General features: G+C 44.6%; 1 protein-coding gene across 1 annotated transcript; it reads right to left on the bottom strand.

Moving 5' to 3' along the window:
* Positions 1-1,198: 1,198 nt before the first annotated feature.
* Positions 1,199-22,837, bottom strand: DEGS2 (delta 4-desaturase, sphingolipid 2). The gene is made up of 3 exons (XM_064460759.1): positions 22,661-22,837; positions 12,561-13,303; positions 1,199-5,471 (listed from the first exon to the last, which is right to left on the bottom strand). Exons 1-3 carry the CDS (start codon positions 22,740-22,742, stop codon positions 5,328-5,330), a joined length of 969 nt encoding a protein of 322 aa, XP_064316829.1. The 5' UTR covers positions 22,743-22,837; the 3' UTR covers positions 1,199-5,327.
* Positions 22,838-24,455: the final 1,618 nt, after the last annotated feature.

The following is a 24,455-nucleotide window of genomic DNA, read 5'->3' on the forward strand; positions in this document are numbered from 1 at the left end:
ATGTTATGGAGGCTGGTGCAACGGCAACAGCCCTGCCTTCTTTTTCAGGGAGATGTGGCTCTCACCCACCCGGACCTCCTCGCATCACCAGCTGAGCACCACCTCCTTCAGTCAGGCTGCAGCAACCTCAGCAACTTCCTACCAAAGTCAGTGAAGGAGGCAGTGGCTTATGGCTCTTCTCAGGCCACCACTACCTGCCCTACTGCATCTCCTGTCATCACTGAAAAAAAAAACAGGTCCCATCACCTGCACTTGTAAGGGCTTTCAGTAAATAAAAGGGAGGTATTTATGCAGAACAAGGCTACCGAAGGCATTAGGAGGATGCAAGCTGAAATCACTGGCACAGCACTGCTCAACTAGAGGCTTAAGGGGAGTCGTTTGTTAATATCTCACATATTTCATTTGTTAATGTTATGCAGGTCTGGAGCTTTATTTCCCAGAAAGTGAAGTCAAAGATACGTGTACAGGGCACTGAACACTTGACAGCACACACCCAGTCACTTATTTCTGGTCATACGATTTTTTTCTTTCAAGCCATTATTTCCACCAGTGTGATCTTAGGAATTTCTGTTTGACTTAGGCTGGCGCAAGCTTTACATGGCAGTAGGCTTGGTACCATCTTTTTGATAACTTTGTGCAAAAGGTAAGAGATGGGAGTTCAGCTACTGAAAGCTGTCAAATATTTTCTAAGCCCCCCTGCTTTGCTTCAGGCCTCTCTGGGAATGGTTTTGGGAGCAGAGCCTCATGCAGCAGCCCAGGCTGTCCCCTTGCTTGCATCCCCCCAGGCTCACTGGAGACCCAGGAGAGGAGGTACAGTGGGCTTGCTCTGGAGTTAGTCATAAAATGTTTTCTGCTTTTGCTTGGAGATCATGGGGTTGTCCTTCAGCACTTTTCAAAGCAACCCCATCTGCCTTTATAGAAAGCAGTCTGTTTCTCAATGTGGTTATACTGTAGGTTAAATATGGGAAAAAATTGAGAAATTTGAGTTTAATGCAATGGCGAGGTCCAGACTGAGTCTGATGTCTGTTAGCTGTTTAATGCCAGCAGAATGTGAGAGATGGGTTAGACAGTGACATAAGATTTCCACATGGGAATTAAAGCAGGCAGACATTGATGTGCACTACAATACGACAACCCCAGGACCAGTAGGAAGAACACAGACAAGCACCAATAACAGCAAAGATTATAAAGCTCTGTTGCATAAAGCTCACACAGAACCTCATGTGTTTCTTAATTATAAACCCATGTAATGGCATACCTGACAATGGCAAGTATTTTTCAAAACTGCTGCCTCTCAGGTGATCACAACCATCTGTGAAACTCTCCCGTAATCTTAATTAAGCTTCAGGAAGTTGGGGCCTGGCACAGTTCGAGTTTCACCTTGGAATGTGCCATTATGCCTAAAGTCAGTACTAACTGCATCGTAATTCAGGCCAAGTGTACAGCCTGGATATGGTGTGGCTCTCTGTTAACATCAGCCACCTGCTAAAAATAAGTTTTTCTTACTTTCTTCTTCTACTTTTGCAGCCTTGTATACTTAAGACGCGAGCTGAAGTTTGCACAGGGCCACTTAATCGCTGTGGGAGCAAGGTGCATGGGGGCAGAAGGGGCGGCTTGGCTGATAGGGGCAGGGAAGCTGTCCTGGCATCACTGGTGCTTTGCTGGTTCCCAGCCTACGGCTCCAGCAACAGGGATGCGCAGGGTGGCTTATTTGCAGTAGTGGCACTGCCAGAAGATTTTCCCCTCCCAGACACTAATTCCATTCGCCTGTTGCCTCTGTAGGGAAGGATGCCCCTTCATGCTGGGCTTTTTGAGGGTACTGCTGCAACAGGGCAGGCCACAGGCATTTTACAGAGGCAGAAATCAAAAGGGACATTCACCTCCTCTCCAACCTGTCATACAGCTATTTGTCCTGCCTATCTCCTCTTGCCAGAGCGTTTGTGTGGCCACACAATTAAAGGGATCTAGATTAATTTTTAAGCAAAGAGAATAAAACTATATATACCCCAGTGTTTTTTTTAACCCAGACCCATTTGCCCTGTGGTTACCAAAAAAAAAATACAAACAACAAAAAAACCCCTTCTGCCAGCTTTACTGGTAGTGGCAAGGTCAAGTGCGCATGGAGAGGACAGGACCACAACCTTCTCCAGCAGCACCCACACACATTGGAACCCAGCTTGCACCGCACATCTGCAGGCACCAGGCTTCCAGCTACTTCAAATTCCAGCTAGGATGGAGAGTGCAGAGCAGAAGGGCTGTTGGGCTGCCCAGGCAAAGCAAGGTGGGACTGTGACAGAAAAGCTGATAGGAGGCAGGATGGGAAGCGGTTGCCAATTTTGGTTGCTGTCTGTTTACACCATAGCTTCTGTGTCAGGCTAGGCTGGTAATCTATACAGCACACAGGTGACTCTGTCATAGAACAGCTGAGTAAGGGAGCTATAGAGAGGTTACTCTCCATGCAGGAGGACAACAGTCACATCGAGGAAGATAGCATAATCTTTATTATGTTTTTAATATTAATTTGCTAAGTTGACCAAGCTTGCTAAGGACATGAGAAGTTGAATATGTCATTATGAAGTGCCAGCAACAGTGAAGTCAATTAATGAAAAAGTGAAGCTCCTGGCATGAGCAACAACACAAAGTCAAAGGAGGTTCCCACAGCAGAGCTATTTCCTTTGGGAGAACAAGCACCCAAAGAACAAGTGAAGTCTGAAGTGTCAGAAGAAGTCCTGTTCTTCCTCTTCTTTTCCCGAAAAAGAACCAGGCCAAAACAATATTGGTGAATGAACTGGCATTCAGCCCCTGCATCACAAAAGATCTTGCCCTGCTGAGCAAACCTGTGTATTTACCCAACTGCCAAAATTAGACATTGAGGAAAATGAAGGAAAGGGAAATGGAGGATGAGGAACCCAAATTGCTGCAGGCTAGCTCAGCTGCCTGGTGTGCCAGGCTAACGAACAGACAGACTCACTGGATCCAGTGCTGTAGGACAAAGGAACAAAACAGGGTTTATTGAGGAAATCAGGCTTCCCAGGTCTAGTAGCATACTTTGAGGGACTAGTGAGAATGCAAAATAATCCTTTTCTTTGTTACAGACATGGATTTCCAGAAGAAAACAAAAAAGTCAAACTGTTAGAGGTTTAGGGTGTAAGACAACCTTTATAGCTCTCTTTTAACCACTTATTAAGGATAGAAATAAGTTGTCAGCTTTCCAGGGTGGAGGGAAGTTATTAGATGGCGTCTGAACTCCTGACTCCCAAGATATTATTCTGCTTGGAGGAAGGTATTGTGATTAAGGTTTTTGATGATGCAGAATTATTGAGAATAGCCAGAATTTTATAGCTGGAGAGAATAGGCAGGAAGATTTAACTATTCCAGTGGGCAGAAATGACAGATGAAGGTTAACAGCACAAAGTAAGACACGTAGGGAGAGAAACAACCTCAGCTCCATGTTCAGGTATATCCCCTTAATACCATCTGTGGCAACTTTTATATAGCTTTTTTTATGGCAACTTTTATATCACGTGCTTCCCAAATGTCAAGTCAGTGCCCCTTGAATGACAGTGGAAAAAAGTTACAATTATTCTCAAAGCAGTTAGGAACAAATATCACCATAACATCCCCATGTCTTCACTGATACATACTCCTAACTCCAATGAACAAAAAGGCGTATAATATAGAGAAGACCAAGAAATGTCATCAGCAACACTAACAACCTTGGCAAGCAGCAGTTAAAACCAGAACCTTTTCATTCCCAGAACTTACAGTGGGGAAATGGATGAGAAACATTAAGTTATTAATACTGTTAAAAAGGTGAGTGAGAAAGGGCCACCCAGTTCCTCCAGGGGCACATCCACGCTGCTGATCAGGCAGCAAGCAGAAGACTAAAGGAAGGGTTTCTCCACACCACAGTTCAGCTGTGCCAGTTAGCTGCACTGAATATTACATCCTAAGAATAGAAATGCATTCAGAAAAGGTTTAGACAAAGCCCTGGAAAAAAGGTCAAACAGCAGCTACTAAAATAATGATACAAATGTACAAAAATATAAACATACTCCATTGTATATACAAAACCTCTGCTACCAGCAATTATCAGAAGATATTAGATTAGACAAGACATTGAGCTAAAGGCACCCTTATGTTCACCAGAAAGTATCATTTACTACTGCGTGCCAGTCCTCCCTGCTTCCACAGTCCTGTACACACAGAGCATCTACATCTACTCTGGCATGCAAAGAAACCAGTCCTAAACTACACACATGCATGCTCACACATACACAGAATCCCAGGTTGGAAGGGACCTCAGGCATCATCTAGTCCAACCTTTCTAGGAAGAGCACAGTCTAGACAAGATGGCCCAGCACCCTGTCCAGGCGGCTCTTAAAGGTGTCCAACATGGCCAAGTCAACCACTTCCCTGGGAGATTATTCCAATGGTGACTGTCCTCACTGTGAAAAATTTCCCTCGTGTCCAATGCGGAATCTCCCCAAGAGCACCTTGTGTCCATTCCCCCTTGTCCTCTCCCTGTAACTCCTTGTAAAAAGGGAGTCTCCATCTTCTTTGTAGCTGCCCCTTAAGTACTGGTACATGGTGATGAGATCCCCTCTAAGCCTCCTTTTCTCAACGCTGAACAAACCCAGCTCTCTCAGCCTATCCTCATATGGCAGCTTCCCAGTCCTTTGATCATCTTTGTGGCCCTTCTCTGGGCCCCTTCCAGCCTGTCCACATCCTTTTTGTATAGCGGGGACCAGAACTGTACCCAGTACTCCAGGTGTGGCCTGACAAGCGCTGAGTAGAGCGGGATGATGACTTCTTTCTCTCTGCTGGCGATGCCCTTTTTGATGCAACCCAGCATCCTGTTGGCCTTTTTGGCCGCAGCAGCACTTACCTGGCAGGGGAGACACTATGATCAGGCAGGTGACTTTGCCAGGGTGAGGCTCATCCCATGCTCTCCCGGTGTGCTGACCCCTGCAATTTCACTATTTTATTTTTTTTACACACACCAAGCATTCTCTATTGCAGACCAGGCCAAAACTCAGACTTAGGCACATGTGGCCCAGAAAGTTAACCCTATGCCTAGACCAAAAGTTCACATCATCATAGCTCACTCTAATTTAGTTTCTCAGAGTTACATTCACAAATATCCTTTATTAAAAAGGATCAATAGTCTAAAATAGTGCATGCAATTCCTTCATTTTCACACCCATCCTCTTGGTCTAAGGAGCACACACCAACGCTAATTCAGTACACACAAACATTCTTCTACTTCTGCAGAAAACTCAAGTCATTCAAATGAACAGACCAATGCAGCAGGCAGAGCTAGTCCGTTAGCTTTCTTTTGCCAGCTTGCATAGTCTCTTAACCCTTGAATAGGGACCAATACTGTCATCGAAAACAAAGTCCCACAGAACTCGAATCCAGGACTGGTGATGTGGGAGGTTATCATAATATTCTGCTGCAATCTTCTTCACCTGGAAGAAGAACAGAGAGAATGACCTGTTTAGCTGCACAGTGACAGGTGTGTTTCAGTCTTCACATTCAGATCTGATAGCACAGCCATAACCTGAAGTTACTTGTTATTGCTTGTGAGCTTCTGAAGTTCAGCCAAATGAGATATACTTAAACATATTTAGATACTTCTTAGCAGACTTCTGATGTAAGTTTTGCCTCATAATGTCAGAATTTGAAAGATGGTGGATCGCTGCCTTCAGTCAGAACTATTTTCTCACATTTTGGAGGTGGTGGGATCTCTACAATGAGATGACTAATCCACTTATAAAGTGCCAAGACTCCGACACACTGTATTTAAAGCCCTGTTCACCACTCATAATACTTGTCTGCTGAGGGTTTTGGGTAGGAGAGAAATACCAACTGAGAAAATGCCAGACACAGCCTTGCCTACACTTCATTTTCTTTCCTTCAGTCTGCTACCATGATGCAAATCTGAGAGACAAGTTCCTCCAGCAGGCAGAGGAAATTGTAGGGGCGGTCCGTTCTCCTCAGTCTGGTGCAAGATTCATTATTAGATCACAAATCTAATAAAATTTCATCCCTGTTACAAATCCCCAAGCCTTGAGACTGTTGCCATCAGAGAAGCATTGTGCATCAGTGGGGGTGACACTTGCAGTGAGAGTAAGGCCAGAACTGGAGGACAAAGAGGTTTCAGACCTTGCAGGTTCAGGGGACTGTGAGGATTCCCAAGTTATCAGTAGTCCCTGCTCCAGCTAGATGCTCTGCTTCTTTAACACACTTACGAAGCAGCAGAGTCAGTTAGCTATTGTATGCTTGCACATAAACTGCCTGGGGATGGTTTTATTACAGCTCCACCTCCTAGACAAACAAAGCTGTATTCTAGAGTAGCTCCTCTTGATGGTCAGAATGACTTCTCTTTTTAAAAACCCTGCAGAATTTTAAAGCCAGCTGTGTTGAGCACAGTATGGACTTCCAGTGAAGACCAAACGGGTTTCACAGAAATTGTCATCCAGGAGGAGGGTCTCATCAGCATCCAAGGTGTAATGGTGGAATCCTTACAGAGCATTTTGACAGTTTGTGAAAAGGTAAGAATCTTGGCAAAAGTTAAATTATAAGCCAGTACAGCTCACTGCTAGTTACCCCATTAATTCTGCTTCCTAGCAGACACTTCCCTGTGAGGTAGGTTGGGTAACATACAGGTTTTGTTAAGGTCTTTTACCTCTGTACCTCTGCACCTATGCACTCCTTGTACTCATGGCATGGTAGTGCTGTATGGAAGATCCAGTTCAGGCCTGATTGTATTCTGCCTTTCACTGAATACCTCTGACTTCCTAATAATTCCATATATCCTGCTTTTAAGCATTGGTCTGTACTTCAAATGTGGTTCATTTTCAATGGGATGCAGACAATATCAGCATTTCTCCCTAGAAGTTCTTGTTAATGACTGGAAGAAGAGCAATTTCCAGGCACCAGGTAAGATGTCTGAAGATGCAGATTTAGTTCCCTGTGCTCCTTCTGTAATCACAGTAAGAAATAATTTAATCTGGGTTTTGTATCCTCCCATTCCCAGCTGGGTAACTGAAAGAGCAGGAGGATGAAAGGGAGGACTATTTAGACAGTAAGCTCCCTTGACTCCTTTGAATGAAAGCCACTAATGAGGCCTTATGCAAACACAAAGGGGATCTCAGATACTGAGCCCCAAAAGCTTCCCTCCAGCTCTGCATGGTCATTCCCTAGCACGCTGCTGCTTACAGACCTTCCCTTCCAACTCCATTTAAGAATTTCTGCCTGAATTTTGGCTTAAAACAGTAATTCAGCCATCATCTGTACTAGCCAAGTTCATATGGCAAGTCTACCATTCCTCTCTTCTCCAGAACCCCCATATGTTTCTTGCCCACAGAAACAGTGGTCTGAACCAGACACGTTTTTTCAGCTAGTTACATTAGTCTGCGGAGCTCTTGATTACGTTAGACTCTGACCACTACAAGGGCTTCAGAAAGTCTTTCTGTATTGCCTCTTGCACATGGAAGTGGAGGGCTGGAGATTCACAGAAAGCAATTCAGGTCCCAGGAACAATGTCTCAGGCAGTGGCTGTGCTCCCTGGCACCAAAGGCTAACTAAAAAATGACCCCAGTGACAAAGTAGAAAAAAATGGCTCAGAAGAGGCCAGTAAACAGCCTATGTTCAGCCCAATAGTTTCCACACTTTCGGCAAACATGAGCAGCAGTACAGTCTGGGCATAGGGCTGAAGAGCTCTCAGATGGACACAACATGCAAGTCTGAAAACTTGCCCTTAAATATATTCCATACACATATTCTGCAGTGGTATTACAGATTTAAAACAGGCACGTAGAATAAGTGTTGTTGGATAATTAAGATGATTAATCAAAATACCCAGCAGTGGATTTTGAAGAAGATTATACATGCCCCATTCTGGAAGCAGCAGCCCAGTCGTGGCTGGCAAGCTGCTTGCCAACATCAGGTGTGGAGGAGTTGCTTGCTTACCAAGCATATCCATTTAGCACCTTCCTGCAGAGTATGGTGGCAGCTCATTCTGAATGAGAAGCCCGGTATGGAAACCACAAGAGATAAGCAGGGGCTTGCACTGGAGTGTGTTACCCTACATCAGCTGTAGGACAGTGACTCACGCCTACGCGAAATAGTTCTTTGCTGCCGCCTGGCTTTGTGCCTCACAGCACCTCGTGCAGGAAGGCAGGCAGCGCTTGCACTGTTGGCAAGGTCCCTGTACCCTGGGCAGGACAAGCGTATGAGATGTACAGAAACAATGGAGAGGAGAAGGTAAACTGCAATGAAGTGTTTTTGACAAATGAATGGGGAAGAAGGAAAATTTAATGAATGCAGTTAGACAGAGGATTTCTGAATGGGTTTCTTATGAAAAAGACAAGGAAGTTTGTTAGGTGCATGTTCCCATTTTGCTATCACACGGCAGTAAAGAATTTTAAAGGTTGTTTATTTTTTACAATGGGTCAACACCAAGTTTCCTGACAAAACCACCTCATCTATTGTAATTTGTTTCAGCATCTCCATAAGTAAAACAAAATTATCTCCTCCTTACCTACCAGAAAATCTGGGGAGTGAAGGATGAAAATAGTTTGTTCTTAATGCAGATTCCCTGCATTAAACTATATGTATTATATATATTTTAGGTTAGAAGAGTCATCTTCCATGTCGCATTCAGGGTGTAGTACTAAACCTGTGGATGGCAGTTTCCAGGTAGCAAGTTTTACAGCCAGATCATAGATCGTCTCAGAGGACGCCACTGTGACAAAATATTCCTAGATCCTGGCCCTGACTTCCCTCTCAAGCTCTCCGTATCACATTAGAGATGGTCCATTTGCTTCAATTCCTCTCTCCCTTCCTCCTTACAGATCTCAGCTGTAAGTCTTAACTCACTGTTCATTTGTGAATGGAAGTTACCATGGAAGGACAACAAGAGAACAACTTGCAAAGTCTGCAAGAAGCTTATTAGGCACTTGGCACCTGGCATATTGAGGCTTTTCTTCAAGTAGATCAAGGTGCTAGGTAAGAAATCACATCTTTTAGACAAACTTTGCTTCTGGTTTTTACAGAATCCCAGAACGGTAGGGGTTGGAAGGGACCTCTGGAGATCATCTTGTCCAACCCCCCTGCTTGAGCAGGCACACCTACAGCAGGGGGCACAGGAATGCATCCAGGAGGGGTTTGAATGTCTCCAGGGAAGGGACTCCACAGCCTCCCTGGGCAGCCTGTGCCACTGCTCTGGCACCCGCACAGGTAAGAAGTTTTTTTCCTCATGTTTAGCTGGAACTTCCTGTGTTCCACCTTGTGCCCATTGCCTCTTGTCCTGTCACTGGGCACCACTGAAAAGAGTCCAGTCCCGTTGTCCTGACACCCACCCTTTAGATATTTGTAAGTACTGATGAGATCACCCCTCATTCTTCTCTTCTCCAGGCTGAATAAACCCAGGTCTTTCAGCCTTTCCTCCCAAGGGAGATGCTCCAGTCCCCTGATCATCTTGGTAGCTCTCTGCTGGACTTGCTCAAGGAGTTCCCTGTCTTTCTTAAACTGGGGGGAAACTTCTGGTTTTGTGCTTGTAGAATACAGCAACAGGACCCCAATCCTACTCCTTGGCATCAGATAGGTGCAAAAGTTAAATGCAACCTAAAATTTCACCGTGGCTTTTATAGACCCCTTGTCCTGGGGCTATATAGAGGCTAAAGAGCATTATGACAAGAAGGTGAAAAATTATGTTTAGAATGCTAGAAGGCATGTTACAGAAGTTCCCTCCATAGTCCTTGACTGGGGAAGGGAGCACTCAAGCTAGCCCTCCTGGCCATCACAGGGTTAAGGAAATCTGCAATTCAAAACCAGCACATCTACCATGTCTTCCAGTCTTGTCTGTCTAATAAATCTGGTTTCATATGATGTCTTTTCCTTTTCCCACGAGCTTAATGAGTAACAAGTTTGCCTTTGGTAACACTGCTGGGTTTATTGCAGTTTGTAGAGAGAATACAGAGTTCCTCCTCCTCTCCTGTCCCCCTCTCTCCATAAGTGTATTCAATCCTTCAGATAATGAAGAAGGATCTTTTTATTAATTTGGTAAAGAATGCAATAATTTATTGTTATAAGGCTTCATGCAAACACTAATGTAATCATAAGCCTATAGGGGTTTTTTTTAGAGCAGGTCATTCATTACAATGTTAAATTTCATGGTGTCTTGCATAATCTCTCATTATACAAGTGGGACAAGTTTCTACTGCACAGTCATGTCACTCATCTTTAATATCTATAAGCTTACAGCACAGCCTAATTCTACCTCTTTCAAATCTGTCACTCCTAGGATAAAGGTCTTTCCAGTGGCAAACACATTACTCAGAACATTCTGAATGAGACACCTGTAACAAAGGACAAAGCTGAATTTACTTTTCTGATAAGCAAGCGGAAGAGTCAGTTACTTTCCAAGATTAAAGATCCAGTTATTCTCTGATCCTATTTCTCCCCTGCTCTCAATCATTCAGGAATAATCAAAGACCTTTATTCCACTTTCTACTTGCCAATAATTAAAAATAAAAATAGCTATACTGAGAGGTTATCCATATTACACAATACAACTATTAGAAGTTCAAGTCCCTAAGAGACTAGATCTGAAAAAAGCTAGACCTTTGCTGAGTGAAGAATTTGCTGAGACGTTAAGCAGAGGAGAGTAAGGGGGAGTTTCTAGCCCTACCTGTTATGAAGTTCAGACATTAAAGCTATCCAGAGAAGATCTATCCTCTTACCACCTTCCACCAAAGAGGCAGAGAATTTTTCTTCTCAATTTGCAGAAAAGAATAAGCAACTTGGTTTAATAGACAAGAGATTTTCTGCAGTAACTTTTTTTGCCAAAGAACCTTCACTTCATAATAGATATTCACTTGTAATGGATAGCTTGTTTTGACAACTCAAAGTTTCCCACATAGTTCTGTCAGGCAACAATGATTGACAAGCCTGATATGTCCTCCACCAGCAGGGCAAGTCTCAGTTGCCCAAGAGCTAGAAACACATGAACACAAGCCCATGAAATTCAACAAATAACTTTATCCTTTTTACTCAGGAGGGCAGACACTTCCAGCTGCCACACTGCCTCGAGGAATTAGGCTGAACTATTTGTGATGTGGGTGGGGAAGAGCTTTTCAGGTCCCAATCAGGTCTGGAGTAACAGTCCCAGCAAGTTCAAATCATCACTCACCTCCCTTGTGTAAGATACAGAGCTAACCTCCTTCTCTTCTATTTTCATTTCAGTAATCTAAGTATCTAAGCCTATCTTACAAGTTTGAACACTTGAAGCTAAAGCTAAGCTCATACACCCCCCAGCTGAGCTATCAGGTGTATCAGCAATGGGAGTGCCCGAGAGGAAAACTTCACATGTGAGCATGGGCTGCTTTACTGGCTGCTCTGAACCCCACCAGGAATGGCCAGCTTCTCCAGGACAGACCTCCAGCAGTGGAGGAGTGTGTTAAAACAGAACTCCAGGCTATACAGAGGCTCCCCACACTCTTCTACACCACAAGAAAATCTCCTCTAGTTTTGAATCTCTTCTCAGACAGTGTTTCTGTGATGAAGACATAAACCCATAAAGCAGGGTTTGCCTGAATATGCCACCATGGAGGCTGTACCTGTTATGCAGTAGTGGGGAGGTCACAGCTCCTGAATCTCAGCCTCCCCAGCTCTACCTCTGCCTCATGAGGCTACTGCAGTAGCAGCCCCCGACTTTGTGTCAGACCAGAGACAGATGTTTCCAGAGGATTTATATGTAGGAGTAATACTTCGAAGTCACGTACCTCTAACACTGTGAGCACCTGCTGAGGAGCCCTTGTATTAAAACCCAGAAAAGCAGCTATATACCTGGAGGGAAACTGAAAACCATTCCTAGACACCTGGCTTTGCAAATTTGATTCCCACAACTGATAAAATGTAAACAAAAAGGAGCTTGACTTTCAAAAGAGGAAAGCCACACCACTTGCCCAATCACAGATCAGGCATCCTCGGTTTCTGTGGGTGGGGCAACAGATCTAAGACAAGTCATGCGGAGTGGAGCTTTATTTTCTAGTGCAATTTGTGTCAGGCTGGAACACGCCCCAGTACTTATGCCATCTCAAAAAATAGAAAGACTTTTATTTGATGTTAATCAAGCAATATAGTTAGCAGATTGGTCATGAGACAAATGTGAAGTAGTAATTGCCACATGCCTCACTTTAGATGGGCCTTTAAAATTCCAAAGGTATGAAACCTGGTGGCTGAGGGAAGGAAATGGAAAAATTTAAAGCACTGTTGGAGGATTTTGTCATGCAAAAAGTTTTCCTCAAGCCCTCTGAGGCTCAGATGTTCTTGTTTCCATCAAATAAGCTAAATATTACAGCAGTTTGACAGCCATTTCTCTCAATCTTCTGCTTAAAATGAAAGAATTAACAACAAATCCAAAAGCTGTCTTTTCTCCTTATTTTTTCTTTCTTAAAGTTGACCCATTGCTATGATTTGGAGCGATTTCTTTGAGACAGTTTAGCAGCTTTTATAAAAATCCAATTCACTTGTGCTAATGCCATACTTACCATTGGCAATCTGCATCCAGGAATGCTGGGAAAGTCATGATGCTCCATGTGGTAGCCTACATTAAAGGTGAGCCAGTTCAGAGGTCCATAATAAGAGTACGTCTCATACCCTTTCAAGAACATGTAGTGTTCTGCTATGAAGTGCCCAGAAATGGGATGTAAACCCATGCAAAGAATTGTACCTGCTATTAAGTAAATAATAGGTTTAAGCCCCCAAATGTAGTAAATTATAAGGTCTATAGAAAACTGGATGAGAGCGTTAAAAATTTCCATTCGTGTAATTGCTTTGGGGTTCACATACAGCGGTCTCAGACTGTAGAACAGAGGTTGGAGGAAAAGCCAAAGCAGTTTCCGAAGTGGCGTACAGAAGAACCAGCCTTCAAAGTCTGTGGGAATGTCCACATCCAGGCTGTCCCCACCAAGGTACCGATGATGGTCAATGTGGTATTTCTTGAAGGAGGCAGAATAAGGGATGCCAATCGGCAAGTTGGCAAAGACTGCAAACCATCGGTTCCACTTTGCCTGCTTGTTCCCAAAGGCGACATTGTGTGAAATATCATGGATGGCTAGGGTCAGCGAATGGTTGATGCAACCCCCAAAAGCATAAGCCCAGAAGAAAATCCATTTCCAAGATAAGTCTTTCACCAGGTAGCATGCTACCAACTGCATGAAAACCATTCCAGATACAATCCACTTTAAATGTGGATCCGGCCCCATCAGAGTCTTGATCTCTGGATACTTAGCTAAAGGGAAAAATGCAGAGAAAACCTCATTAGATCACAGTGAGGTAAATGTAATTACCACTGGCGCTCTGTTTTTATTACCATATGTTTGAGGCCCTAGTTTTGTAGAGTGGCAATTCCAGAGCAGGCTTGCCACTACAGTGAAAGCTTTACTAACGTATGGGCTCAATTCCAGCATCATGTCCAATTGAGATTGATATTAAGATATACACACACATATATACACACACACACAAACATACGTACAAAAAAAGAAAATTTACCCCGATGGTCAATATGTGGCACCACGTGCCTTCACAAGGATGAGTACTAGTATGCCAAAACACACCAGATTTCAGCTCTGAGAAGCACCTTCTGTAAAGTTTTTCGTTTGCCTTTTTATTTTGCCCAATTTTTGCTATTTTCCACAAAAGGGACACAACTGCCTTCTTTGTAGTCCTTTTCATACTGTTGCTTCAGATATACTAGCAGGGGGAGAGGGCTGAGCAACAGGCTCACCAGGTTTTGCTCTGTGGTTAGATGACAAATGTAGCATTAAAAAAAATTCCTTAGTATTTGAGTGTTCATCAGTGCTTACAACACATACGGCTCTTTGCACATGGTAACATCACAAGAAAGTCAGTAATATTGTCAGGAATTTGTAAGACAGCAGATTTTTCTCTGCTTCCAAGTCACATACCAGAAGCAAGCATGAAAGTCACATAAATGATCACACAACAGCTTCATGCAGCCTCACAAATGCTGCAATAAAGCATCGGAGAGACACAGGCTAGGCTTCCCAGGTCTGACCTGTGTCCTGACAGGACCAGCTTACTGATCTTTAGTTCTACTGGCCATTCATTTGTCCTTTTAAGAAAAAGAAAAATACAGAGAAGGTCAGCTTATCTTCTAGGTGCTGCTCGTTGCTTCAGGTCTCTTTACAAACCCACACTTCTTACTTCCAGTATAAACTTGCACATGAATTTTTCCACTGTTTTATGGTTTTTACCCACCCACTGGCCTCCTTCCTTTTATTCATACCCTGCATTTCTCAATAATTACAGCTTACACAGATAAGATTGTAGGACAAGTCACTCATTCTGAACCCTGAGGTTGCAGAGTGTGCCCCTGTAAGTTTGATAGGACCATTTTATGAATAGAAAAGTAAATACCATCTGAATGTCACTGTATTATACCAATGCAATAAAAGCATAATAATAATGATTTGTATCTATGCAGCTGTACATACTATAACAGACATGAGAGACAATGCACATAACTTCATGTGACCTTGCAAGGATGCAGAGAAGGTTTTTGTAGAAGTGAACCCTGAAAAGTATGGAGAAGTTTAGAGAGATGAAGCACTACTTAAGGAAGCGGGTTGGTGTGGTCATGCTCTTCAACCATTCAAACAACTTTTGAGCCTGTTGGCCAACAGCCCAGCTTAGAGTTTAGAGAAAATAAAGGTTCGACAGGTTTTGTGGAAGATGTTGAGAAAAAGGGATATTCTCAATTCTTACCCTTGTGAGGGCAAGGAAGGAAAATCGCCATGAGGATTATTCAGGCAGGGGAGAGATTTTCTAAGTGGTGGGAAAGCTCTAGTAAAAGTTCACATCTTTCTAAAGTCAGCTAAACTTTTTGATAAAAATCTCTGGAAAGCCCAAGTGGGTTGGTTTTGCTGTTCTGGTTTTGTCCTTGTTTTTGCAGGGTTTTTTATTTAGTTTTCATGTTAGAAGCGCTAACAAGCTATAAATGGTTCCCTGGTACCCAGACAGGGACCAAAATTTTACACAAAGTGCTGGGATGTCCACTCTAAAGAATACCTTGACATAATGACCTGATCAGAATATCTGTTAGACATATAATTTTACAAAGCTTAATGTCCTGTTTAGCAACACCTGTCCAAATCTCAGAAAGTCTTTTAATACATCAAGCCACCTCGAATTTCCAGTCATACAGTTGGTAGAGATAAGTTACTGCAGTCACCAGAAGAGATGTAAAATAACCAGATCTGTTCCTCAGCCTGGTCAAATTCAGGCCACTTTGACCAAAAAAAAGTTTTAATGGGATGGGAAAAATGACTAAGCAATGCTTTATATTGTAGTTTGAGTATCTATTTCTATTGTCGCTTTGGATCTATTTCTTTTTGTTGCAGCTAACAAGAATTGCAGATTACATTTAAGAGATTTCAGAATAGTAACTGCCAACAGGCAGCAACACAGGTAGGTTGCATTTATTGCAGGGACAGCTATTAGGTAACTTGCTAGGGTTTAATATTAAATTCAACACATGATTAACTCCTCTCCAGAAGTAAGCTTTTGCATACTAGTTAAACTACAGTACTGTGTCTGTTTATCATTAATACTGATAAACCCTTCCCATTCCCATGGCATGAAGAAACCCTGGGGAGGCTGACAGGTGGGGCTGTTAGGCTTGCTGCAGGCTAAAAGCCCTGCTGGTGGTGTAGCCTGCTAGAGACCCCTTGGTTCAGGAGCATCTTTGCAGGTGCAAAATGCTGAATGCTGACCCTTTCAAAAATTGAGACACAATTAATCTCAGATTAAGTGATCCTGGTGACTACAGTTTATATATAACATGCTGACGCAAATATGTTACACCATAAATATTTATCTCATTTTGTTCATCATCATGTTCATGCCTTAAAGCTAGCAGAAGGAATCCTAGTAAGGTAAGATAGCGCACTTACACTTGAAAAGCCTGGACAAGCCTGCAAGGCTGCTGTGACAAGAGCCTGTAGGTGATCAGCTGGGCTGTGCAAACCAGCTGTCAGCCATTTGCATGTCCCAAAGGCAACAGAGAATCAGACACACAGTTATTGTGCAGTGATTAACCAGGAGCCATAAAGGACTATGAGACCTGTGGCAGCTACACAATAAAGACCACCTTAGTTTTCTACGCACTGCCCTTGGAGAAGTCAACAGACACCTACTTTCCACTCTTGAGACTGCTTGAGTTTCACACTAAGAGGCATCTAAGCAGGTATTTTCATCATACTGCTTGTTCCTGAATCACTCCTGATTTGGTCTTCCTGAACACCTTTCCATTATAAAAAATTATCAGCTTCTATATGGCCAGTCCACTGCCTCCCAACAAGCCCTGGGTCAGGGCTTATACACAATGATGGCTATAAGATGTAATCTACAGTGAGCTCTTCATTATCCACAATCATGGCATGAAAAGGGCACAGGAATAGGACAAAAAAAAACCCCTGACATTCCAACATTCTAGATAAAGTGAGGGGGGAGGGGGGGTGGTGTTAAAAAAACCCACGAAGTTATGTGACCACATGGGACCAGGATTTACCCTTTAGAGTACAATAGGACCAGGACAGCTCCAGCTACTCTGATCTCTCCACAGCATATTCTCAAGCCTCCAGTTCATTGGGAAAGCCTGTTAGCTCAGCCTGGCAGAATGCTTATCCACATGTGCTGCTTCCAGCTTGTCCATCATACTGTTGTTCAGAGGATGGGAATACTGGTGTAGATGTACAACAGTGCAAAGAAAGACTTTCCTGTCCCAGCACACTACAAAAGCAGTGTGAGCACTTCAGTATTAGTAGTAGCCACTTTAGTGGTTAGATGTAGTTGATAATTCTGCCCAAACAGCTCCATGGTCTCTATAGCGTAACCTCAGAGCAGCTGAAATCTGCACCACAATGATGAAAGACAGCATTTCCACTTGTACAACAGTGTGGATGAAAGAACAGCAGCAGAGAGAGAACAAATGCTGCAAGTGTATTTTCAGAAGCATTCACAATTCCAAAACAACACATTTACTAAATTAACATTTCACAGAGATCACTCCAGTGGCATCAGCCACCTTTCTAGAGACATGCCTCACTCTGAAACACTACTGACAAATTACTCTGACTACACTTTTTTTCCTTGATGATTCTCTCTGGAGATCTAGAACCACTCACCATAGCCCTACAGTGATGCTCAGTCAGTGCTGGAGTAATCATTCCTGGAGAAGCTGTCAGTCACTAGGTCCTGGTGTTCCTCCTCCTCCAGGGACACCAGATATCTTGTTCTCATCCTCTATTCCCACTGACAATGCTCCTGAAATGACTCAGGATAGACCCAGTTAGACCTCAGTGACGGCAGCAGACAACTTCTGATCGATGTGACACCACGTACTTAGCACCTGCACATTTTGGCATACATGGGATTTGGATGTGGGTCAGTTGGAGCTGTCCACAAACAGAGGTGGTGGGGGATTTTAAAGGAGCAGCAGCCATGCCCACATCCATGAGAAGCTAGTAGTAACAAGAGAAGAAATTAAATTTCTTAATCTTCCTTTATTTTGACCACAAGTGCAGCATACAGATACAGCCACAATGGAGATATTACTCAGTATAAGACTTTTAGAAGGCCTGCTAAAGAAAAGGGGGCAAAACCAAAAATCTCTGCCATGATGCTGTCCTGGACTGTGTTCTATCAACTGAGTCCCTGCCAGAACAAGTAAGAGACACCAGGGACACGATGTTAGGTTTACTACCCCATGCCCTATGCTGGAGCTTGTATTGGTACCAAAAAAATAAACAAAAGAAGTCAGTTTGCTGACATGATAAGGTTTTGCTTTTTAGCAGCTCAGCTCATGAACATGCTGATAAACAGCACAGCTCATTTAAGTCATGCTGGAAAGACATGGACCTGTTGGAGGGGGTCCAGAGGAGGGCCACAAAAATGATCTGAGGGCTGGAGCACCTCTCCTACAAGGACAGGCTGAGAGAGTTGGGGTTGCTCAGCCTGGAGAAAAGAAGGCTGCAGGGAGACCTTATTGCAGCCTTCCAGTACTTAAAGGGGGACTATAGGAAAGATGGGGACAGACTTTTTAGTAGGGCCTGTTGCAACAGGACAAGGGGTAATGGTTTAAAACTAAAAGACAGTAGATTTAGACTAGATAAAAGGAAGATGTTTTTTATGATGAGGGCGGAGAAACCCTGGAACAGATTGCCCAGAGAGGTGGTAGATGCGCCCCCCCCCCCCCCCACCGGAAACATTCAAGGTCAGGCTAGACGGGCTCTGAGCAACCTGATCTAGTTGAGGATGTCCCTGCTCACTACGGGGGGGTGGGGAGGGTGGGGGTGGACTAAATGACCTTTAAAGGTCCGTTCCAACTCAAACTACGCTATGATTCTATGATCAATTCAAACCCTACATGAGCCAGGACATAGGTCGGATACACACAGAGGACAACATGCATGCCAAAAGCTTCTGGCTTTGCAGTCTCCTGTCCCCGCCAGTATGCAAACTAATAAGAAACCTTTTCGGCCCAACTAATTACACTGAAGTTTTGCACATCCACTGTGCAAGGACAGGGGTCTTAATCTTGTATTTGCCACCCACAAGCTCCTAAACTGCTTTGTTCTAGCTGGTCCAAGGGAGCTGTGTCACCCAGAAGTGCCCAGCAGAGGCAAAGATGCCACATGGCCGGTGTCAACAGAGATGGATGCTTGTTTATTAGCTGGTTCACAGTAAAAGGATGTAGGAATGCTAAAAAGAGGGCTTCCAGCTCCCTCTGAAACAAAAGCCTCCAACATGGAGTAAGCTGAAGCCCTCAGTTGCACTTAATACATTTTCAGCAAAAGACCACAAGCAACTAAAACAGTGACTTTCTGCTCATGTGATTTATTTCAGAGGTGATCCCCACAGGGAATTGGCGCTGAGATAGCAGCTATTCTGAATGCGCTCAGAGAGCATGCATATCAGCGGCAGCACTGTGCCCACGTACTTCAGCGTAAAGGTGAAAAAAACTCATAGTTTCTTCGCCAGAAGCATATGTAGTTCAGAGCTTTATTTAAGCTAAGGAGATATGCATCTTGCACATTTCAGTATGTACAATTTATCAGAATTTTCATAAATGTGAGGTTTAAATAGGCAACAGAAAAGTCAGCTGGAAGAAATATCAGACTAATCTCTAAATAAGCGAGCAGAGCTGGAAGCTATTTTACTCAAATCAACTAAATGCCAAAATAAAATGGATTTTGGCTTTTTTACCTCCCTACTCCATCCCCCCCCCCCCTCCCCAGGCTAACATCTCAGCCTTTCTACAGGATAAAGCACATATAAAAGACTTGCATCATCTCCACTCCAAAATAACTTGCCAAAGAACCAATTATATAATTATTATTCTTGGATGTTAGATCATATTCAGATGCTCCTAGCCTACCCTGAGCAACACCAATTCAGCCTTCATCCCCAGCAGCAAACAAGTGCTTACCTACAGATCCTGTAAGGCAAGACATTTTCTGACCAACCTACAGTAATTTTATAAAGTTAGATCCAACCCACAGCACAAATAAGATCTCACTTTTTCCATGCCCAACATATTTCTCATTGCTTGCATTTGGAAATGTGTTTGCAGGTGAAATGACCATTCATGGTGTGCTTATGGTGTTACCAGCATCTAAGCAATGATTTTTTTCATCTTCTCTCAAGACCAAAAAACCACCAGCACTTCCCACTGTGTAAGACCATAGTCCTCCAAGTGTTTCAATCCAACACTGCCACTAAAGTAGAAATCCTATTCCTACTAGAAGTAAATATCCCCTCTACTTTATGCCCTATGTTATATCTCCTTCTAATAGCATTTGTATAACTATACAGCAAGGCTAAGCAGATCCAGATGAAAAAAAAAAAACCAAACAAACCCTTTCTTCCGTCAGGTTAGTTTTTAGACAGCTCCTTCCCTAACACAGCTCACTGCAGTGTTACACACATATCAGTCCTGACACAAGAGAGTAACAGGTTTTTCATGAACATAAAAAAAGAGAGGGTGAGAGAACAGCAATGAAACAATTCAATTTCGTAAACTGAAAAGCATGAATAACACATACAGGAACGTGAATAATCTGATCAGAGCTACAGCACCAGCTTGGCAAGAGATCGCCAGTCTAACTTAGAAGCAGTTGGCACCTAGACAGTACCAAGCACAAGCTACATTTTAATACCTAGAGCCTAAGACAAAGGTGCTACGAAGAGATAAGAGAAAGTATCACCTCTCCCTTGTGCAACATGTTGATCTATTTACTGGTATAATTATAGCCATTAGGAATGACATCCCTAGTAGGTTCATCTAGTGCAACAGTGTCCTGCCATAAGCTAGCTTCCAGCCAGCCCAGTTGATATACACAGCTCCTAGCTCTGCTGCTCAGCTGGAGCAGGCTGCCCAGAGAAGCGGTGGATGCCCCATCCCTGGAAACGTTCAACGTCAGGTTGGACAGGACTTTGAACAACCTCATCTAGTGGAAGATATCCCTGCCCATGGCAGGGGACTTGGACTCACAGAGTTATCATTCAGACATATTGTCACCAACTACAAAAGTCTTATAGACACCTGGGCTATTAATTCTCAAACCCGGACGCACAACTTTGTGGCTGACCATTATTGTCTCTCAGTTGCTTTATAGAAACTTATTGGGCCAACAGCTCAAGAAAATACCACTTGTGTAGAAAGAAACTGCCTTATGTTTGTTAGTTTGCCCGTATGTTTTTCCAAGTGGATAATTTCAATTTGCATTTAAATCCAAGTAGCCATACCTGAGAGACCAACATTTTAAAAAAGCTGCAGCCTAAACAGAAAACAATCAAGTTTCAGTGCTTAGCAACTAAATCATTAACCTATTGGGAGGAAAATACTTCCTTTACCAGCATGGAATGCTGTCCCCAAGGCATTGCTGTATACAAAAATGTAAAATACGTAGATGTTTATAGATATTTGTTCATATGTATGTAAGATTCTTGCAGTGCACTCCAGCTCAATAGACACTAAACACTTTGGTAAGTACATACTCTAGTTACCAGGGGCTTGCTGACCCTCAGGTTTTGAATAATACAGTGACGATCATTATATTAATATCATATGGGATATCATGACAGTTTCAATAACTTTCAGTAACATTTTGGTATTCGTGACACTAGTTTCATGATCCATTCTGCCTTGTCAGACACAGATTGTTTTGCCCACATCTTCCATTTCTCTCTTTCCGTGTTTTATTTCTCTATGCCCTTCCTTCTGCTCCCACAGCTGGGGCAGGGGCATCCTTAAGGAAGGAGATGGACCTTGATTCCCATTGCTCATTCTGAACCCAAAGAGAGTGGGGGAAAAACCTCTGCAAGCATGCAGTTGAAAGGTCCTAAAAAGAGTTTGCTGCAGCAAGGATAAGGCAGTCCAACCATGCTAGCACCTCTTTACAGTACAACTTCATCATGGTTTGCAATCCCCACTCTATAGCAAGATCAGGAAAGCAAGAGATTAGTTAGGGGGAGAGACCAACAATACACACTCCTACCCATACTTCACCAAAACATAATCCCCTTGACTGAAAGGATGAGCAGCATGACACCAAGAAGCATAATTTTGTATAATGACATCATTTGACTTTGTATCATGATTACATAGTAAAATAATTATTATTTTCCTGGATATAATTCAAACATGGACCAGGATATTTCACCACCACAACTATACCAGAAATGTTTTTGTAATTTAAATTATTCCTGGATTAATCTGTTAGATTGTGGAGGAGTTAAGAAACTACACCCTATTATCCTAGACCCTGGGCAGCACCTCAGCCACAAGCTCCAGTGCCTTCCTTTATAAAAGATCTTTAAAAACTTTATCTTACTTATTAGATGGGAGGCAAAAAAAAAAAAACAACCAACCAAGCAAGCAACCCAAACAAAAACAGAAAAAAATCTTCTTTATTAAAAAAAAAAGTTGAAAATAAAGATATTCAGGAGATATGCAACGACATTCTGTAACAATTCTGAATTATTACTTCTTCTCAGAAACGATCTTCAGAAAAGCCCAAACCCCAAAGAGAAAACCTCCCAGCCCCCCACGCAGTTAAACGCCGCCTGTACAACGTGAAAATACAGGAGCGCACCTTGCCCCTGGCAAGCAGCGGGGACTTTATGTTGTTCTCCAGCACTCACCCACAGCCTCATGTATTTTAATGCACTACCAAGACGCGGGGAAGGCTTGCCTGCAGGAGGGCTGGGGGCGCTGCCCGCGGGTGCGGCCGGTGCCCCCGCAGCGTCACCCCGCCGGCGCCAGCTCCGCCGCCCGCGGAGCCCCGCTCGGTGGTGCGGCAGGAGCCCCTCGGCCGCCGGCGCCCCCGCCGTGCCTCTCCGCTGCCTCCGGAAGGCGCGGCGGTGCCGGGAGAGCAGCACCCCCCGGGAAAACACCCCTCCAAGCCCCCCGCGCTGCAGCCCCCGCCCCCCGCAACCCGGCCGGTGCCCCGGACCCCTCCCAGCGCCGGACCCGCCGCGGATCCCCCCACCCCGATCCGGGGGTGCGGCGCAGCCCGGCTGCCTGCCCCGACGGCGGCCGCTTCCGAGCCCCTCGACGTACCCAGGATCTCCTTCCTGCGCTGCGTGTGGGGCTGCTCCGTGTAGACCCACTCGAAGTCCCCGCGGGTGACACGATTACCCATGGCTCCCGCGGCGTCCCGCGCCGCTCCGCGATGCCCTTATAGCTCTGTGCCCGGCGGAGGGGCGGCTCCGCCCGCCTCCTGCCTCCGCCCCGCCGGCCGCCCCTCGCCTCCGGCGGGCACCGGGGCTGCGCCCCGACGGGGCGGTGGGGGGAGCCCCGGCTGGGGGCGGGGAGGGGGGAGCTGCGCGGCTCCGCTCGGGTGTGGGGGGAGCTGGGGGAGCTGCAGAGCCCCTCTGGGGTGTGGGAGGAGGGGCCAGGGGGAGAGAGGGTGCCTCAGGGCTGGCTCTGGCGGCAGGAGGTTCCCCTTGCTGTAGGGGCCTCGAAGGCAGCCAGGGGAGGTGTGTAGTGGTTTGCAGGGCAGCAGGATCCCTATCGGGCTGCTGCCACCACTGTGGGGCCCACCGGGGCTCAGCACAGCCACTGCAGCCGTCCCCTCCTGGGACAGCCTCAGAGCACAGGGCGATCACCAACACTGCAGGCCTGTCCCCGGGGGCTTCCAGACAAGGATTTTGGAAAGCAAGGGTAGTGCAAATCCCATAAATCCAGCACCATAGCCCTAAGCAGAATGTGACTTAGGGCAAAGCCCAGTCATGTGAGCTCCTCCCAGGGGTGGAAGACCTGGGACAGCACAAAGATGACCAACTCCTGACACACATTTGCTTGGCGCTCTGACAGATCCTGTGTGAGCTGTCCCAGCAGCATCCAGCCCTTGCTGGGTCACGCTTCGCTCCTGAGAGTCTGCGGCCCATTTCCCAGGTCTGGTACCACCTCTGCTGAAGCAGCAGGAAATCACAGTCCTCCCTTGGTAACGAAGCCAGGCAAAGGACTTGCTAACCTTAAAACTAAGGTAACCTTGCTAACCTCTCTAGCCTCTCTGATTCACAGCGAGAGGAGTTACACGTGCTACATGGTGATGTTTCTCCACACACGCACAACTCAAAATTGAAGTGCTGCTCTTGTTCCCACTACGCTCTTTTGCAAGCCCATACCTGACCTGCTGGCCATCTTCAGGGTTCACTATCTCTGTCATTACTCCTTCCACTGCCAACATCCCATTTGGATCAGCTCCACACTCAGAAGACAATTTTGTTTCATTCTGTTTCAGTATGAATCTCTCTAGTTCCCTCCATACTCACTTATCCTTAAAAATGCCTATTGCAGTGGGAAGTCAAAAGGGGCAAAAAAGCAGCCTTGCAAACATGAAATGTAAATATTTTTCAGCAATAATTTTTGTCTGCGAGCGTTGGGAATACTACCACCTCTTACTTTAGACTAGTTTAACTATTTAAGACTGCTTGGTAGCACAATTGCTTGAAACAGTAGGGGTTAAAAAAAAAAAAAGAACAGAGAAACCCAAAACCCTGTCACCTGGCTGCTAGAAAGTTTTAGGAGACTTTTTTGATTATTTTTTTTTCCCCCTGAAGTGCTCTAAATTAATTTGGATGCTTAAAACATCCAAAGCACGTTGAGGGGAAGGAGTATGGCATAAAAGTAAGCAACTTTGCCCAGAGCAGGAGCAGGAGTTTAACTACTTTGCTTTTACAGGTCAGCTCTCTCTGAGTACAATGGTTTCTTCACCATTGCTCCAGCAGGAGGTTGGGGTTCTCCCATAAAGTTGCAGGGCCCAACCCAGTTAATGGACTGCTAATCCATGTATGTTTCTATAAGGAGCACATTGTTCAGAGAGCAGATGCATCAGTATCTCAGCCTAAAC

This window comes from Phalacrocorax carbo, chromosome 9, assembly GCF_963921805.1.
Source record: "Phalacrocorax carbo chromosome 9, bPhaCar2.1, whole genome shotgun sequence".
Taxonomy (NCBI): Eukaryota; Metazoa; Chordata; class Aves; order Suliformes; family Phalacrocoracidae; genus Phalacrocorax; species Phalacrocorax carbo.